The 20,166-nt window shown below is 31.3% G+C and overlaps 2 protein-coding genes across 8 annotated transcripts; one reads left to right on the forward strand and one right to left on the reverse strand.

Moving 5' to 3' along the window:
• Positions 1 to 11: 11 nt before the first annotated feature.
• Positions 12 to 2,907, reverse strand: LOC123661347 (serine/threonine-protein kinase PRP4 homolog). 7 transcript variants are annotated; one of them, XM_045596309.1, is made up of 3 exons: positions 2,841 to 2,907; positions 2,033 to 2,177; positions 12 to 1,793 (listed from the first exon to the last, which is right to left on the reverse strand). In XM_045596309.1, exon 3 carries the CDS (start codon positions 1,732 to 1,734, stop codon positions 46 to 48), a length of 1,689 nt encoding a protein of 562 aa, XP_045452265.1. In that variant the 5' UTR covers positions 1,735 to 1,793; positions 2,033 to 2,177; positions 2,841 to 2,907; the 3' UTR covers positions 12 to 45. The 7 variants fall into 7 exon arrangements, with proteins under 7 accessions (XP_045452265.1, XP_045452269.1, XP_045452266.1 ...); XM_045596313.1 differs by lacking the exon at positions 2,033 to 2,177 and adding an exon at positions 2,733 to 2,749 and having other exon boundaries at positions 2,841 to 2,906; XM_045596310.1 differs by having other exon boundaries at positions 2,833 to 2,904.
• Positions 2,908 to 4,368: 1,461 nt separating this feature from the next.
• LOC123661511 (pentatricopeptide repeat-containing protein 2, mitochondrial-like) lies at positions 4,369 to 11,158 on the forward strand. Its single transcript, XM_045596470.1, has 9 exons — positions 4,369 to 4,539; positions 4,611 to 4,830; positions 4,968 to 5,070; positions 5,441 to 5,635; positions 6,089 to 6,185; positions 6,586 to 6,674; positions 9,482 to 9,595; positions 9,965 to 10,072; positions 10,887 to 11,158. The coding sequence occupies exons 1-9, from the start codon at positions 4,449 to 4,451 to the stop codon at positions 11,007 to 11,009; spliced, it is 1,140 nt and encodes a 379-aa protein (XP_045452426.1). The 5' UTR covers positions 4,369 to 4,448; the 3' UTR covers positions 11,010 to 11,158.
• The last annotated feature ends 9,008 nt before the right edge of the window (positions 11,159 to 20,166 follow it).

Here is a 20,166-nt window from a genome sequence, read left to right on the forward strand (position 1 = left end):
AAAAAAATGTGTAGTTGAACAAAAATGTATTTGAGCAATTATTATTTATAATTCTTCTTGTATAAATGGATGTTTTAAACAATCTGTTACCGATAATCTTTGGTTTGGATCCAACATTAACATTTTTTCCAACAAATCTTTTAAATGAGTAATTTTCTTTTCTTCACTAGCTGTCGGATTTTGTGAACATTTTTTTAATTCCTTATATAAATCTCTCGATGTTGTGATATTGGTAATTTCCACAACCTTTTCCCTTCCAGTGAATTCATCTTTTTTGTGTATAAGAAAATTATTGTTATAATTAAAATGTTGATCTTTGAATTTTCCCTTTCTTAATAATCTGCTTGGTATTTTTCCTTTTAGGTCCATAAAGCATTTCAACATTCTATTATTAGAACTACCCGTGAAAAGAATTTTTCCAGTTGACATTTCATAAATAGTACATGCTGCTGACCAAATGTCTACGCTATGTTTGTAACCTATTCCCAGTATGATTTCTGGTGCTCTATAAAACCTTGAGACCAAATAAGGAGTGGGCTCACTGTCATTTACTTTAGTCGCTGATCCAAAATCACACAACTTTAAAATGTTTTTCTTTTCATTGACTAAAATATTATCAGGTTTAATATCTGCATGCACAATACCAATTTTTTTCAAAAGCCTCAAAGACAAAAGCAGTTGTCTGCTGTAACTTATCAATGCTTTCATATTAATTCCATGGCTTTTTCCATATTTTTTAATAACACTTCTCAGATCCATATGCAAGGGTTCAAGAACCAAACAGAGATGTCTCTTATGCATGAAATTGGAGAAAAATTTAACACAATGATATTTGCTTTCAGGATCTGCCTCATTTATAAGTTTTAAAACATCAACTTCTTTTAAGCCAGTTTTGTACATAAGGTCATTGTTTCTGACTATTTTTATTGCAACTTCTGTATTGGTCGTACTATCTTGTGCTTTTACAACATTTGCAAAAACTCCTTTTCCTAGCAATGCTTTAATTGTGTATCTGTTGTTATTTATGATATCGCCAACTTTTATATTGTAATAACCTTCCCCATCATCCCAATTGTCATTTAACTGAGAACTTTCTTTACTGTTATCCTGTGTTACATTATCTGATTTATTATTTGGAGCAAAGTCCTCCTCTGAAAACATGTCAGTAACATCATTTGCTGATTTCAATTTATTTGTAGTGAGATTTATAATGCTTTTGTTTGAATTTATTTCCTTAGAATCTTCATTTGTACTTTTTTCAACTATTGTATTATCTACTTTCTCTTGCGATATGTTTAATTGTTGTAATAATTGCTTTCTCTGCTGTCTTCTTTGTTCGATTATGTGTTCTTCATCATCAGAATCTAATTGAGTATAATCTTGACTGTATTCAGGAGAACCAATCTTTTTAGTAACATTATTTGTAGAGCCTTCATGTTTTATACTGTCAATATCAGGATTTTCATTATCATTTTTAGTTTCCTTTTCATATTTACGTTTTTTATAGCTTTCTTTGTTTTTAGTTTCTGTTTTACTTTTGAGTTTTGCTATATTCTTTAGCTCCTTGCGAATAGATTCCCTTTCTTTGATTAGTTCCCTTATACTAGCTTGTCTTTGTGGTAATGGTGGTGTTTTACTTTCATACAAATGGTAATTACTGTGGTCACTGCTTCTTTTCCTGCTTCTGTGTCTGGAATATTTGGTGGAATGATATTTATCATGTCGTTCAGCCATATTTTAATACTTTGTTTGTGTCACTTAAAAAGTTGTTTCAATTGTCAGTTTCTCAACATCTGGAAAAAGTAATGTTTGTTTTTTTGTTTTAGTTTAATGGTCAATGTGAAATAAAGCATTAAATCTATTTAAAAATTTTGGTAAATAATTGATATATTAACATAAAATGTCACATATATGATAGTTATTTTTTATTAGGGAAAAATACATTTGACATATAAATGAAGTGTAACTATCATAAATTTGACAAATCTTGACAATCAAATGGGGTACTGTGTACTATATTATCGTTGATTACATTTCCACCCAGCATTTTGTCATCAGTTCCAACATTACTCAGTTTGTTGAACTTTTCATGTTGTTTGCTATGAAAATATGCATTTTTCACATGTCCTCCACTCATTTAGTCCTTTCAGTCACTTTACTTTCCCATCCATGGTTATCTATATTAAAAATCAAATTTCTATTAATAAACATTATACATGTAAATTGCTAGACATACTTAAATATTTCACTGTTTATTATGATTACTATTTGTCATGCTCTTTCTTGTCATCCAAAATATTTTGTACTATAAAAGGTAGAAAGGTTTATAATACAAAATATTTTTTACTTAAAACACAAAAATAATGCTTCAAATGATTAAATATTTAGAGTAATTACATATAATACACATAGCATAATAGTACACATAGCATGAAAACATCACTGACATAGTCAAGTTTTTATGAAACATTGACTTTGTCTCGTGTAGCATACATTTTCATGTTATGAGCACTAAATTTTATGTCTTAAAATTTGTATCACACCGAGGTTTATTTTAGCTAAAATTTGTTTTCACGGTTTGGTTACAGAAACATTTATATGTATCATTATGAAAATATTATCACTTTGATTTCCATTACAGTAAATCATTTTATTGTATTCCCATATTTATGTTGAGAAAGTCTTGAAAACACGTAATCACAAAATTATGTATATAGTTTAAGCCATTTAACCTCAATAATTCAAGAAACTTATATTGCATGCAAAGAAAATAAGAAACAGAAGAATTATTAAATTCACATTTCCGCAAGAACAATATTTACAACTAAAAACCTTTTAACCTTTTTAAACACATGAAATATTTTTATTTTTGACAGTTTGTCTTGTTCACTAATGAACGATAGTGTAGGTACTCGTCTTCTGTCTAATGCATTGTCTAATGTCGTGTTACATATAGATTAAAAATTATCAAGTTTTACGATAGTGATTGCAGTTAACATTTCCTAAGATATTATTTATTTAAAGACGACTTATTCAAAGTTAAATTGATGACCTAATTACTTATCTTGACTAACAAAACATATCATCTATCTAAGTTTATAAAAATTAGTCTCAATTTTCTTGGTCATGTACTATATAAGAACGACTTTAACGATTTTATTCATCTTTTTTTGAAGTTTTCCAATATTTTGTAGAAGGATCTTATGGAAAAAAATTAATTTTTTTTGCAGCGAATTCACGCACGAAAAGCCGCGGACATCTACTAGTTTTGAGTATATATAAAAAGTAATAGCTCGCCAGAGACCACGCAGGTTACCTACCGGCTCGCATAGATCAAGTAAAAACTGTCAATTTTGATTATTAAAAAATCTACCTACCCCACCCCATCCTGCAAAATAATCATATTTGTAATAACAAAAATACTAATCGATAGATTTTCAAACAAGTTAGATAGAGTTCCAAAATGTACTTGAGCAATTATAAATGCAACTTGAGCAGTTCTTTAACACCGAGCAATATAAAATATTGTATACATCAAAAGATATAGGAGTTTGAAAATATTGATAAATGAATATTTTTCAACGAATTTATTGATTTTTAATTAAATGGTTTAAGGTGAGCAATTTAAAAGGACAACGTAGTTGAATTGAGCTATTGAAAATCTATCGATTAGTATTTTTTTTTACAAATATCATTATTTTATTTGTTCAAACTATTTATATGTATTTATTTAAAAATTAAGGAAAGTGGATCTGTTCGAAACTATACTTGAGCAATTATAAATGCAACTTGAGCAGTTTTTTAACACTTTGAGCAATTTAAAATATTGTATACATCAAAAGATATAGGAGTTTGAAAATATTGATAAATGAATATTTTTTTATTTTTAATTAAATAATTTAAGGTGAGCACTTTAAAAGGACAACGTAGTTGAATTGAGCTATTGAAAATCTATTGATTAGTATTTTTTTTATTACAAATATCATTATTTTGCTGGCTGTGGTGGGGTTGGTGAAAAATCTAATTTTAAAAAGAAAGGAGCTGTTGGTTGTCGAATGATACATTATTATTGTTTGTCATTAAATACTATAAAAACATTATTTGTTGTTTCATTTTTATCGACTACAGTTTCTTTTTTTTAACTATAAATAAAGCGCTTAAATTACAATTACATACTGTTTTACTTCTTTTATTATTGAATTTTAATATGCTTATTCCTGGAATTGCGGTTCCTGATTTAGTAAGTTTTAACGCCAATGTCACATGGGAATGACCATGAAAGACCATTGAATGACATTTTATATTTTTACAACGATAAGGCTTTATACTTTGACACATTTGCCTATTGAGAGAAAAAGGAATAAAAAAATAATCAAAACCTAACCTCAATAATTCACAATCGGCTAATCGACGTAACATTACTATTAAAAACTAAAATTATTTTCAAAATGTCAATGTTTTTCAATTCTTTATTCAAATTATCACCGAGCTATGGTAATCGATTAATGTTTTCATTGCGAGGGTTTCATACAACTCAAGGTGGGTTTTTATTATTTTTACAGTCTATGATTGTAATTTTGTATAAATTTCTAATATATTCTATTTTTCAGTTCAACAATTGTATTCTTTATCGTCCCTGGGAGTTGATGGATATCTACAAACTAGGAAAAGGATAAGAGAGCAGTTTTCAAACTTTTCTGATAAGTTTAGAGTCAAAATGCAAGATTTTGTATCAGATTCAAAAAATATGATATTTACAGAAGACTTAAAAAATATGATACATATAGCTGAACCAGCTGATTTGAACTTAGTTCTAGAAATGATTAAAAAGTAAGAATAATCATTATTATTTACAACCACATTTTATGTTTTAAAAAAATAAAATTCATAATAAAAATATTTGGAATAATTAATGTTTTCAATGATTTATAGTATTAAATATATAAAAATATATTTTTTTTAATCAGGTTTAATACACAAAAGACAGAATTCAGATTTGGTTCCTTTGTTTTTGGCCCGATTGTTATGAGAATGTTTCATTTTCTCGATGCTCCAAATGAAGCTCTTCAGGTAATTATAACTTATTTAAAAAAATAATAATTTTACTCTTAAGTTTTTGGATATAAAATCGATAATAATTATATCACAATAACTTTAAAGGATGACTGCAAATATTGAGAATAGTTATTTCTTACTTGATTAGAGAATTTCTGTCTCTAGTCAGTCACCACAATAATGTCCTAGTCTGAGTTTTTTATTATTGCATACTTCTGGAGCCCTTACATCAGATTACATATACTAAATGACTGGACTAGGTCCAGTCATTTAGTATAGTCATCTAATTAGAAATTAAGAATACGTATTTTATTAAAAGTAGAGTAGGAGTTTATAGATAAATAATTCGATACATTTTTAAATTATATATTTATATTATTTTCAGTGTTTTGAAGATCCAGACAATGATGGGTTTTTCGATCAACTAGTGTCTTACCAAATTTTACTGGACTTACTTTATAACCACGAAATGTATGATGATATGTACAAGGTATTTCAAAGAGTTCAGGAAAAACAATTAAATATGACAAAATACCCTAAATATCCATTTGTATTAATAATGGCAGCTTGCTACAGACAGGTAAGAGGAACAAAATGCTTACTAAGATTCATGAAATATATGTTACAGTTATAAAACAAACACAGAAATTTGAACCAACTTGATACAATATGTAATATCATACTCTTATTTATCATTAAACATATAATTTTTATATGTAAAATACAATCTGCATTGATAGTGATAAAACTGTTAAAATATTTGAAAAATACTAAATTATTTTTAAAAAATTATTCATAAATGGGATATTTACTGTTTTTTATTTTCATTTTGCGGAGCTCGATATTTCGACATTAACTGCGAATGTCTTGTTGACGAGACAAATAAAAAAAAAAAAAATAATAATAATAATAAAAAAAGCTAAATTATTTGAAGTTACTTTAATATCTTTAAGTTACTACATCATATTAAACCTTTGCACAAAAACATAAGTAAAGTTATATTGAAATTTGAAAGCATTTATTTTTGTTTTAGAACTCACCACAGAGCTTTGAGTATGCAAAAAAACTATGGTCAGAAATGGTCAGCGTAGGCACTGTGCCATTAAGAAGAACTGCTACTTTTATGGCTGGTATGTGTGTAACAAAAACTTATGTGATACCTAAGTATTGTAAACCATTAATTTTTTTCCACGATTCTGTACCTATTTTGATAATTAATTTTATACTCAAAAGCTAGTGCTTGTCATGTGATCCAATTTGAGTGTGAGCAAGATCTGAAGAATGTTTTTTGAGTTATCCCCTAATAATGCATTATTAGATGACTTCGATTGTGTTAATGTCAATCACATTTTAGTATGTTCAATGTCAATTAAAGTTAGTTTTTATTTTGAGGAGAAACAGGTCCTACTGGCCTATTCTACCTCCCGCTGTCAAATTCTATTTGTATCGTCATCCATAAAATAGCGTTATCCAGAAGTGGTGAAACAGGCCCTTAGTATTTATGGACTGTAATGTATGTATTCATTGCAGCATTGGCGTTAAATCAAGGAGCTCCTCACTTAGCATTGGAGTCATTAGCTTTACAGAAGCAACATTACGTTACAGTTAGGAATATTCGGGTAAGTTATAAAATAATTTAGCACTCTCTAGATTATTAATATCAGTATCCCATTGCTTCAGTCTTTTACTATGAAGTAATTGACTAGCCTGTTGGTGCACTTTGTAGTAGCCTTGCTTTCTGCTCCTGGGGTCGTGGGTTTGTTTCACGCCTGAGTCTGGGTGTAATATATATATTTATAACTAGTCTGGCCATAAAATACTGTTGCATAAAACATTTCTTTTTTTCAACTTTTTAATTATTTTAAAATCGGAACACGTTTATTATTTTAAAAACTTATTTCGATTTTGCGCCATTTCATATATTTTTTCGTTTTCATTATCAAATTACAATATGAAATGGGGTGTCAAAAAAATAGGACTGCAGTGATCGTCTTGCACAAAGTGGGTATGGAGCCATCGATCATATTCCAGACACTTCAAAAGCTTGGTATCAGCCGTATATGTTCGTATGTCGTACTATCAACAGATACAGCAACACTTCGTCTGTCGAAGACCAGAAAAGATCGGGGCGGCCGCGTGTTGTTAGAACTACAAAGGCTGTTAATGCTATTAAAGTCAAAATTCGTCGAAACCCCATTAGGAAGCAAAAAATCTTATCGCGAGAAATGAAGATTCCCGCTAGGACTCTGTCGCGTATTATAAAACAAGACTTGAAGCTCCGTGCTTATTGCCAATATACAGGACATGCCCTAAATCAATATTTACAATTAAAGAGAGTGGATCGATCAAAACGTCTTCTGTCGGGATACGCAGGTGAAAGGCACAGAAATATCCTCGTTACCGATGAAAAAATTTTCACGATTGAAGAACACTACAATAAGCAAAATGATAAAGAGTACGCTCACACTTCAAAAGAAGCTGCTCAAGTTGTCGGAAAGGTACAACGTTGTCATCATCCTGCGTCAGTGATGGTTTAGTGGGGCGTGTCTTAACAAGGAGTCACAAAACTACATTTTTGTGAAAAAGGAGTGAAAACTTCAGCCAAAGTGTATCAAGATACAGTCTTCAATCATGTTGTGAAACCTCTCAGCAATACCCTTTTTAAAAATATACCGTGGACTCTGCACCTGGTCACAAGGCACGAACTACCCAAGCCTGGCTTGAAACCAACGTTCTGGACTTTATAAGAGTTGAAGACTGGCCCTCATCTAGCCCAGACCTCAACCCTTTAGACTTTAACTTATGGTCAGTTTTAGAGGACATTGCCTGCTCTAAACGACACGGCGACATTGAGTCTCTTAAAAAATCTTTGGAGCAAGCAGTGGCGAAATTTCCCCTCGGAAACAGTGCGTAAATCATAGATTCGTGGCCAAACAGATTAAAGGCCTGTATAAAAGCCAAAGGTGGCCATTTCGAATAGAATATTTTTTTTGCTGAGATGTTAATAAATATGTATAAATTTTAATAATATTACATTACTCCATTTAAAAAAAATGCATTTTCATTTGTAATAGAACTTATGGCTGGATTAGGTATATATTTTATTGTGGGGTCGCCGGCCGACAGTCTGGCGCCCCCGCGCCGGAGGGTATCCATGATAGATTTTCCCCACGTAAAAAAAGGTATATATTTTATTATTGTAATTATACGTATATTTGTTGAAAAAACAAAATGTAGCTATATAAGTAGGTTGTTATTTGTAACCCCAGTATTAAGCTCACCTTAGAAAAAGAAGACCCATGTGTGTATTTTACAGATTATTATTAAAAGTTCATACCCTCCTCTGTAACTTAGTGAAAAATTTCTTCACTATTTCTTTCATAAGTTGCAGTCTCTTGATGTTTAACATTTGATAAATAACTTGTGCCAACGATAACTCAAGATTTTTGGTATTGATTTACGTGTACTGTTTACTGAAATTTGTTTAAATTTTTAATACAGAAGCTAGTGTTAATACAAGAAAATTACAATGCACGCTTTCTTTATTTTAGTATAATTTTGATGTCAATGTATACTTTTTTTCCAAGTAAAAAAATTAGAACAGATATTGTGTCAAAGTGGATTATTTAATGTTTTCCTTCATAAGGACTACCCACTTCTCTTTTGTGTTTAGATATCTGACTTCCTGAGGGATCGATCGATCCGCGTAGTCATAAACGGCTGCGAGTCCGATTGAAGCGGAGTCCTTTTCACCTGATTCCCTCTTTTCGAGGTGTATCCGTGCCCATAACCTGGAGCTTTTGGCGTTACTTTATAATCTACCCTCAATTTTGGCTCATGCATTGAGGGTCAAACAGCTGCCAAAGAAATGGGCGACCTCTCGAAGGTGAGACAGTACTTCACTCCGGAACAGCTTTTAAATTTAGATCAAGCCCAAGTGCGATCATGTATGGAGTACTGCTCTCATCTGAGTCAATTGAGAGACGAGCCAGGAACCTCATCGTTGATGATGCACTGGTCGCCGCAAAGCTGCAAAGCTTGCATTATCGACGGAGTGTCGATTTTTTATCGGATACACTTCGGAGAGCGTGCGCAGGAACTCCATGACCTGATTCGCCCCTACCCCTCTCATCTTCGTATAACCAGACGTACTGCGTTACGCCACCCTTATATGGTTGACATTCCCACTATACGCACTAAGCGATTCGCTAGTACATTCTTAATGCATACGGCCAAAGAATTATTTACCAGCGTCTGTGTTTCCGGAAAACTATAATTTTATCTATATCTTTAAGTCGTGAGTGAATAGGTTACTTCTAGGTAAGCGTGCTCCATCTTAGGCCACATTTTCACTTAACATCAGGTGAAATAGTGGTCAAACGCAAGCCTATGTATATAAAAAATCAAAAGTAATTTCTTTTTTCAGGCGATAGCATTGGCAGAATTAGGACGAATAGATGAAGCTTTAACAGTATTAAGAGGAGTGTTAGATATTGACCAACCAGATCAGAAAGATAAACATACTTTCTTTGAAGATACGGTAAGATAAATTAAAATTGACTTAACTTTCATAAAATAGCGTTAAAGTTAGATTCTTTTAATCATTAATTTGTAATAATTTTCAATTATTTACACAATTGAATAAATAATTAATTGTAAATAAACTAAATATAATTGTAAAATGAGTTACAAATATATCCTATATTCTAAACAACTTCAATAAGCCCACAAACATTTCATTTTATGATTCCTGTGATTATTTAAAATGTTGCCATTTAAAAAGATTTAAACTATTAAATTAATGTGACTCAGATTCAGCTATTGTAATATAACATACCTTTAATTCCCCCTGTATACTAGGATTATACTAGAGGACCTAGATTTATGCCAATTTTATTATATCCTACAGATTAATAAAGTACGAGAAGCTGTTGAAAAAGCTGATAATAAGGATGTAAAACAAGAATTTGAGAATATTGAAAATGCCCTTAAAGATCGTCAATTAATTGATAAACAGGTAAAGAATACTTTACCTGTAGTTCAATATTTAAGCATATTGTTGGTTGTTTATGTGTTTAATAAGTCATTATTTATATAATATTTTCAATCGTTAGCTAGTTCTACAACTATTAAAATAATAAAATTCATAGATATACGTAGTTATTTAGTTAACTTGTTATGTAAAATAGGTAAAGTTTATCAGGCTGCAGTCTCAGGGATCTCATGAATATTTGGCAAGCCTGAATTTCATACAAGTTTTACATAAGCTCTGAACGCCTTAAACCAGCGGTCGGCAACCTTTGGGCGGGCAAGAGCCACAAGATGGCAAAATAAAGTAAAGGCGGGCCGCACTTGTGATATTAACCCTAGATATACCTGGGTAAAATTGGTTATATCCCATGGAAAAAAATTAAAATGGTATTAAAATGATTAAAACATACGGAATTTGATTCGTACACGTAATAATTACATTATGTTTATACGTTTGGGCTATAATAAAAATAAAAATTATAGCTAGAAAAATAATCACCGCGTGTTGCCGACCGCTACCTTAATCAATGATATAGAATTATTTTATTACTAGAACTTAAACTTAAAAGTGTAAAATAATGATTTAAATAAGATTAAAAATGTATCTAATTGATGGTATAAAATGTAATTTAGTAATTTGTTTTTAAATCTCAATAATAGTTTATGTTTGTGTGTTTGTTTTCAACAAACATTGAACCCAGTTTAAAATTATATAATATTTAATTATAATAATTTTAAAAAGTATATTTTGTGATGATATTTGAATGAAAAAGTTATTAAAAGGACTTTCTCATTTCCAGACAATGGATCAGTTATTAACATCAGACATAATCGTAAAGCAGACAAAACCAGACAGATCTAGCCCCCGAGGGATGCCGAAAATGCCGTATGGAATGCGTCAGAAGACGAAAAATTTATCATAATTCTTGATACAGATAAAATCTTGAGTAGAATGTACATAATTGTATGAATGAATAATTATTTTGTGCGGTTGTTTGTGAGATTTATTATGTACGTAATGTTGTGTTTGTTGAATTTAGCTGTTTAATAAAAAATACAATATTTGCAAAAAGTTTCTTTTAATTTACTCAAACTTATCCTTTAAATTTACTATCAAATCGTTGAAAGCGGTAATGCATTTTTTTAAATTTAAGTATAGTATACAAGCCCCTCTTCCCGTGGGTGTCGTAAGAGGCGACTAAGTGCTAACACAGTTCCACTGCCACCTTGGAGCTTAAAAAGCCGACCGATGGCGGGATAGCCATCCAACTGCTGGCTTTGAAATACTCAGGCCGAATACGGGCAGCAGCGTCTTCGGTGCAGCAAAGCCAGCCTTGCGGTCACCAACCCGCCTGCCCAGCGTGGTGACTATGGACAACACACATGAGTTCGCGCCATTTTTGGCACGAACTTGTAGAGCCCTATGTCCAGCTGTGGACTGTGATAGGTTGAAATGATGTTGGTGATAGTATACAGTTGTTGCCCACGACTGCTCGCGTATAAATTGGTCATATAAGGTCCTTAATTTATCTCTGTGGTATATTGTGTATTTAATTTCTACAGAGAATTTCACACTGAGTACATATCTATGGACCTCATTCAGTTAACTCCATATTTCCCTATTCTTTACTTCTCCATTTCTCGTTCCGGGTTTTTATATAGTCTCTTCATATAGTCGTAATACCGATATGAAATTGCAAAATAAAATAAAGCTGTAGTGTTTCTCGAATAGGACATAATTATATTCATTATCAATACGAACAGTCTATCCTAATGTCTATTTCAGCTTTATTTAGATGTTTTGGTAATATTACTTATTTCTTTCATTTAAAATATTAGATTTTATAATTAAAAGCCTTACTTCAAATGTGGGCGAACTAACTTACGATGTAAGTATAAATTTTTTAATTTTAAACCAGCAGGTACCTAAGAATAAATATTGTTGTTTATAATTTCAAAAATGATTAACTTTTATGCAAAATGTTAAACTGTAAAGCAGACAAAATCAGACATCTAATATGCTCCGATGGATGCCACGATTGTCGTATGAAATGCATCAGAAGACTATAAATTTATCATAATTTTCCATATAGATAAAAAATCTTTAGCTTGTACATCAAAAATGCATGTACGAGCAAAATTATATAAATGAATAATCACAATCAAGCCTAACTGCAGACGGACAGACAACAGAAAAAAAATTTCCTCACATTGTATTCGATTAATATTTTATTTTAATTTTTTTCAATTCACTTATTCATTTCACTTATTTTTGAAATTGAGCCTGTAATATCCCACCGCTTGGCATAGGTCACTTTCCTCGTGTAGGAGAAGGATCAGAACTTAATCCACCAAGCTGCTCCAATGCGGGTTGGCGGATATTAATATTCCCTACTATGAGTAACGATTGCTATCAGGTGTACATGATAACAACCGGGACCGACGGCTTAACGTGCTCTCCGAGGCACGGTAGGAAGACTCACAAGGACTGCACAAACGCCCAAACCATGGCAAACATCTGTATGGCCAATACAAATGTTTGTTCCCCAAAGTGGGTCTTGGCTTCCGAGGCGAGTACTCTCCATCTTACCAGGTCCTGAGCGGTCTCTTGCCAATTATTATTCTCACAGCTCCACCAACCGCCAAATTAAAATAAAAAAGAATTTGTTACAATGTTTTTAAAATAAAAAAATTTATAGGGTTCAAATGGGGATGAAAATTTGTCTGAAGAAACTCTGCCATTTTTAAAATATCGTTGTACATATACTTAATATGGATTCACATTTGTACCTATACAGTCAAGTATCTATTGCATGTTAAACTGTGGAACATAAATGTAAGTTACCTACATCATTCATGGTTTATAATATTGGACAAAATTATCATAAATAATAGTTTTGGTACACAATAAATAATTATTTATCAAGAACAGCCGGACACTGAAATTGTGATTTAACCTTTGAAAAATTGAACGTGATTTTCGTCGAAAGCAATTACAGAAAATAAATTAAAATCAAATAAAGTTCGATGTCAATCGATTCGAACTCTGCAACATTGAAAGCGTTGTAAAACTTCGTAATTAAATAGTCTTTGTAATTAATCTGCAAACTTAAAATTATGACGTGAAATGTAAGTACCTACCTATCTCGAATTTTAAGAACCACAAGATCACTTTCAATTGTAAAAGCATAATAAATTTATAGGTACCTACCGTAATTTTTAATAATAAAAAAGAAATAAAGAACCTACAAAACGTATAATGAAATTTTTTATGTACCCTATAAACTTTTATTTACAAGCTTTCTCTCTCTTATAATAATTAATTATACCTACTAATTTAAAGACACGCAACAGATGTTACGTATGATAATGAATAATTTTGAGACTGCCGCTTACTTTTAATACTTTTATATCGTTTATTTACTTTCGTACTGTGTGGCTACGGTACTAAAGAATATAGCCACCCCCTCTCTTCCCGTGGGTGTCGTAAGAGGCGACTACGGGATAACACAGTTCCGCTACCACCTTGGAACTTAAAAAGCCGACCGGTGGCGGGATAACCATCTAACTGCTGGCTTTGAAATACACAGGCCGAAGACGGGCAGCAGCGTCTTCGGTGCGACAAAGCCAGCCCTGCGGTCACCAACCCGCCTGCCCAACGTGGCAAAACACATGAGTTCACGTTATTTTTGGCGTAAACTTGTGGAGGCCTATGTCCAGCAGTGGGCTGTATAGGCTGTAATGATGATATCGTTTATTTTACTTTGAAAGACGGTTTACTGTAAATTATATAATACTTATTATTTTAATTAGCTGCGATATTACGATTGTTCTCAACATCTCGTAAAATACGTAATACAAATATGTAATTAAAATAGTATTCTTTATCCTATTTAAAAATCTTTACGCAGTTTATGCTACCTATTGTGCTATTAAGGCATTTCTTGAACAATTGGATATAAATCCTTTCAATGAAACAAGAGAATTAAACAGATAAGCTTAGAAACTAAACGTCGAGAACGATTCAGGGTTCAATAAATCAAAAACTGATGGTAAAGGACGTTTTTAGATTGTGGTCTTAATAATTAAAACACCTTTCGTCAATTTTTTCAACAATTATCTTTACCGACATCTCAATAGGCCACTTCCTTTGGTTAAAAAGTATTAGTAGTTATCTTGTCTATACAAATTAATAAAATTGGAGTGTCATGTAAAAAGTAGCAGAGCTACATATGTTATTGCAATACTAATGCGCCTACAGTCCTAATGAAATTAATATACGTGAAAGTTACTTAAATAATTGTATTCGTTCGCAAACAAAAAAAAAAAAACTGACTTCAATTACATCGACAAGTAAAACAACGTAGGTAGATGAAAAAATTGTAATGAAATACGCGTTATCAAAGATTACTCAAAAAGTTGTAATCAGATCCCGAATGAAATTTAAATGTGACCACATGATAAATATCAGCTTTCGATTAAATTATAAATCATCAAAATCGGTACATCCAGTAAAAAGTTATGCGGTATATAATAAAAAGTACTTGTACGAAAAAGTAGTCAAGTAAAAACGCATTATTAGATATAGCTCGAAAAGTAGTTGTTAGATCTCAAATTAATTTAAAGGGGACCAAATGACACACATTTCGATTAAAAAAATGTCGAAATCAGTCCACTCAGTCAAAAGTTCTGAAGTAACATACATTAAAAATAATATAATCGAATTGACAACCTCCTCCTTTTTTTGGAAGTCGGTTAATAATCTTTCAAGTGTAACAGTTATAGTTACAGTTATATTCTAGGTCTAGGATTTTTATATAAGCTCCCCGGTATGAAAAAAATATGAAAAGTAAAATCTATTGAACTAACGACCTCGTTACGTTTCTCGTACTCCCTATTGGGTTCCGATAGATGGCGTTATTTCATTCGCTTATTTACTGTTTGATATGGTATTAATCTGATTCTTACGTCGAGTTGCACGAAAAGAAATTTAAGTAATGATATGAAAGAGTCGTGCGTCGGAACTGAAACACACACTTTTTTTGTCCTTTAGCAGTTTCTTTATACAAATAGCAAGCATTTTTATAGGAATAAGAGAAATATATCTTCAAATATTTAGACACTATTGAGTTTTTGAGAGTCAATCTTGTAGGAAACGAAGCGCGAGTTTTTTTGTTTTTTGGTTTAAATAATTAATTTGTAATTTTACGATTCAACGCACACTAGCCCATAGCGTTTATTTCTTAACTAGCGAAGCGCCCCCGCTTCGCACGGTTGCACAAACTACCAGTATTCCTCTACTATAATATGCATGTATTATACATATAAACCTTCCTCTTCAATCACTCTATCTATTAAAAAGAACCGCATCAAAATCCGTTGCGTAGTTTTAAAGATTTAAGCATACATAGGGACAGAGAAGGCGACTTTGTTTTATACTATGTAGTGATTGTTAAATGATAATGATGAAACGAAACCCTGATAAAACGAAAAATAAACTACATTATATAAGGACATTAAATGACATAATTAATTAATTATAATAATTCTACCTAATTACGTAATAATTGTACCTAATTACGCTTAGTATAATTTAATTTTCGGAAGTATTAGATTTTTTTGATAAATATGAATAATAATTAGTTCCGTGGCATTCGGTATCAATGCAAGTAATTCAGCTGGAACTAATTGAATTATGTTACAGCTAATTATACTGTAATGTTATACTCACTAATCTCTAGTGAAGTTACGTGATATTAATTATTAACTCAACAAATATTAATTACGGTATATGGATGTTTAATTGATAAAATTCAATGTGTTCGATTGGTTCAAGAGATTGATTTTGTGCTTATCGGAAGGCGCGATCCTGTCTGTGACTGTTTAATTAATTGTTTTAGTAGTTTACTTAATTGTCTCTGGTTCTCATTCCAGTACTAGACAGTTAGACACATACTAGACTTTTCTATCATCGTTATTCCTATCCTGTTTGTTCTGCACATTCTTGTAACTTATTGCATGGCGGTATGTTTAACATAATGGTAAATGAATGAAAAGATGCAGTTTAAATCAATTTCGCGGTAGGTCATAGAACCATAGACATAATACTTATCAAAATTATTAAGAATGAAAGTCTCGTTCCTAACTCAACTCTTTTATGAAACTGCTAAGTATAAGAAAATTTAGTTAGTTGATCATAAAAACGAGGATTAGGTTTATGGGAGTTTTTTTAGTCATTTAAAATTCCTGACTGCCACAGCTCAAAGCCGGCAACAACCCTTTTCGGGTACAAAAATAGGAACTTGAAGTCACTTCAATCATCCACGATCCGTGGCATTCCGTATTTTTTGCACCCTAAGCAGTAAAAGACTTAGAGGACAGTTAGATGAGACTTTTGTCTTTATTGCCAATCTGGGTCGGTCTTCTTCCGATCTTCCTTAGCTGTCGCATTCTAGACCTCATATGACAGCCTCGCAGTACTAGATTACAGAAATATGTGATACTGTGAAAGCTCAGTGATCAGCCACAATAATCGCTCGTTTAAATAATACCTCGAACTCAGAACTATATTTATTTTATTCAATGTGAAGCTAATGCCGCACAGGGGTTACAGTAAAAGTATAAAATAACTGCTATGTTATAAGAGTATACGACCTAATTACAGACGTTTAAAGAAGATTGTAGGTGGTTGGCACAAATAGGGACTTGTTGCACTAGCACAGTATAAAGATATAATCGAATCACTGTCGGTTAATCCCGAAGGTGGGCGTGTAATTAGTTAGCGAGGCGAGCCGTGCAATGACCCATTTTGCCGACCCTCCTTTGAAGAGATTAAGTGACGTTGGCTAGTTAGACTATATAATTTTGTCATCTTTACAGGCTTTATAACATGCCACTTTATTATGCCGTATTGCTATTTACGTTATTACATATAATTTATGAAAGATCAATGAAAATGCCATAGGTATGCATTTACTTTCAAATGTATATTTTTGTATCAATACATATAATAAAAATGTAACGGATCGCTGTCTGTATATGGAAGATATAAGAGAAAAAATATTATTGGGACCTTTATCAACACAAATAGAACCAAAAAAAAAAAATATTTTTAGAATTTTTGTCTGCTTGTCTGTGCGTTTGTGCACGCTAAACTCAGAAACAGCTTATCCGATTTAGATTTGGTTTTCACTAATATATTTTAGTAAGCTTCACTTAACATTTAGTGTTTGATACATGTCAATCGGTTTAGAATAAAAAAGTTATGCCAATTTAAATAATCATGTTGAACATTTAAATACCCAAATGATGGTGTTTAAAATCCAAATTAAACCATAATATATCCAAAAAACGCATCCAATTTGCAAAGTCGAAGTCGCGCGCACAACTAGTATGTAATATATTTGCAATTCCTACGCAATAATAATTAAAATTAGAAAATATTTTTTGTTTTTATGTTACATTTAATTGTTAATTAAATTTCATATAAAGTTCTTGGCATTTTTTATTTCAACACGGTTGCATGATGGTATCAAATACATTAATTATTTAAAGCCAACTTTTTGTATTATTATTTATTTGAGTACGTAAAAGTAATGTTGTAGTTTCTTAATTGTATCTTATTTTGTTGAAATCTTTATATATTTTAAATACCTACTTAAAATTCCAATATCTACTTAAATACCCAATACTAGTGCATAAGATTGTGTCACGTTTTCAGTTTCATTGAACGCAGGAACGTCAAGACGCTACGTGCTGGGGCAACACAGTAATGTATTACCTATTTCAGGAGCAATAAACAATTGAGCAAAGATTAACAATAACTAACAATTAAGCTATGGAACGATACACCCGCTCGAGCGAAATTTTCGATATGATACTTTTTAATTTCGGTTTAAGCGAACCGTGGCGCCGTCTATAGTGAGCTCTTTACAGAAACCCGTAACTATTCAAAGTTTCATATTACAATGAAAATCTTTGACAGGAGACGACACCGTGCTATTTTTAATATCTAAGATTTTATTTTTGTGTTACCCACATTAGGAATTCTAAACATTTTGAATATCATATCAAAAATTGAAAAAAAATTTCGCTCGAGCGGGTGTATCGTTCCATAGCTTAAATAACTAACAAGTTTATACATTCTTATTTTTAATACTTGTTATATCGTTTATTGATTGATTTTATCAACTATATATATTATAATTATAGATAGACAAGTTTTTAATTATTATGAAATTGAAGTTAGTGATAACACTATGAAAAATGGTGGTAAACTAAAAAAAATGGTGGCGTTGTGTAGAGGCTTGGGGGGCAATTTAAATCATCCCTCACATTAGTTTTATATTAGAATCGATTATGTTTGTTTTATATTAAATAAAATATTTCATGGTTTTTTTTATATTAACATTTATTCAAATTATTTTAACATTATTTTAATTTAACATTTTGTTTCTAAAACAGAATATCTTCTAGTAAGTTATTAATAGAATAGAAAACAAAATACGATGCTTTTTTTGCAATCTGATAAGTGCAGATATGATGCCCAATCTCCCATCACATATCTTCATAATAGTGTGTAATGTTATACAATTCTTTCTTTTCTCTGCAGCTTGCACTTAACGTTTTCCTTTTACCACCATTTAAGTGCTTTCAGTCTTTGTTCGTTTCCTTACATTCTGTAACTTTATGATGGGTGCTCTTTGATGAATGGTACTGTATTCGTCAATAAAAGTGTTTTATATTGGACTTTTTTTGTTAAATTATGTATGAAAAACTTCAATATAATAAAATGTCAACGTCTTTAGGTATTTTAGTGCAATTTATTATTGTATAATATAGCTAAAGCCTCCTTACCACTTTGAAGGGGCGGTGTTTTAGGAACAAATTTTATATAATACACAAGATTAACGATGAATTATTTACGATTTTTTTTTTGTCAGGAATTAAAAATTGTAGTAAGTATCCAATAAAATGAGGGATAAAATGACACTTCGAAAACAATTCTTCGTTACTTTTTATTGGGCTAGGTTTTTTACTGTGGTGAGACATAGATCCATTATTTTGAATCATTTACAACCAAATTACACGTGAATGTCATAAGCAATTATAAAAAATAAAATTATTTTAGAGGTTAAGTTGATGGTATTGGTTCCTCTCAAAAAGGTTTATTGTTAGTCAAAATGTTGCGTAAAATGATCAAGAAAATCAAACATTGCTTTTTTGCCATGAAAAATACTGGATGTGAATGGTAGTGGCGGTGTAACGTTTAGCATAGAATTCGAACTGCTTGATGTTTTACTTGAAATGGCCTATATGGTAGATATTATTTAGTATATATTGGTTAATATGAGTATACTTTGTGTTACTTAAAAAATAGCAAATACATTTTTTTAGTTACGATATATAGTTTAAATTTTAATCATATTCTAGAAAAGTAAGTCTCCTCTGCCCCTAGGTTGCCTGGAAGAGATCGCTTTTTAGCGATAAGGCCGCCCTTTGTGCCTGATGATACTCTGTTTAAGTCCATAATATGTATTATTTCTGTTTTGGTGTATAATAAAGTGTATTGTTATGTTATGTTATGTAAGTTTTCTATTTATTATAGATAAAAATCGAACAATAAGTACCAAGCACTTATTTCTAACTAGCACAACAGATTCAATTACGTTTGGGGAATTTTCATCCAAGAGAGAACAATGAGTTAGCCTTGTCTCAATCATAGACAAAAGTTTGATGACAATTTCGTGCGATACAACGTGTCTTTTTTGGATTTGAGGTAATAAAAACCGGTAGGAGGAAGATATTTACAGTTAGAGAATTTAAAATTTGGTAGTTCGACTAACATGAAATAAATTTAGTACAAATAAATTTTCCGTAATAATGATTTATATTGCGTTGAATAGCAGCTCCGCTATAGCAGTTCATTGATTCGGGATTGGCCACATGAAGCAAAAGCAAAAATTAACGTATTAGTATACATATATTATATCAAAAATCGACCGTTCCAGCGAGGATCGAACCTGCATCTCCGACTGACCGTGTCGGTGCTTTAACCAATTAAGTTATGGAACGATGTAT

The sequence above is a fragment of the Melitaea cinxia genome, chromosome 17, assembly GCF_905220565.1.
Source record: "Melitaea cinxia chromosome 17, ilMelCinx1.1, whole genome shotgun sequence".
In the NCBI taxonomy this organism is placed as follows: domain Eukaryota; kingdom Metazoa; phylum Arthropoda; class Insecta; order Lepidoptera; family Nymphalidae; genus Melitaea; species Melitaea cinxia.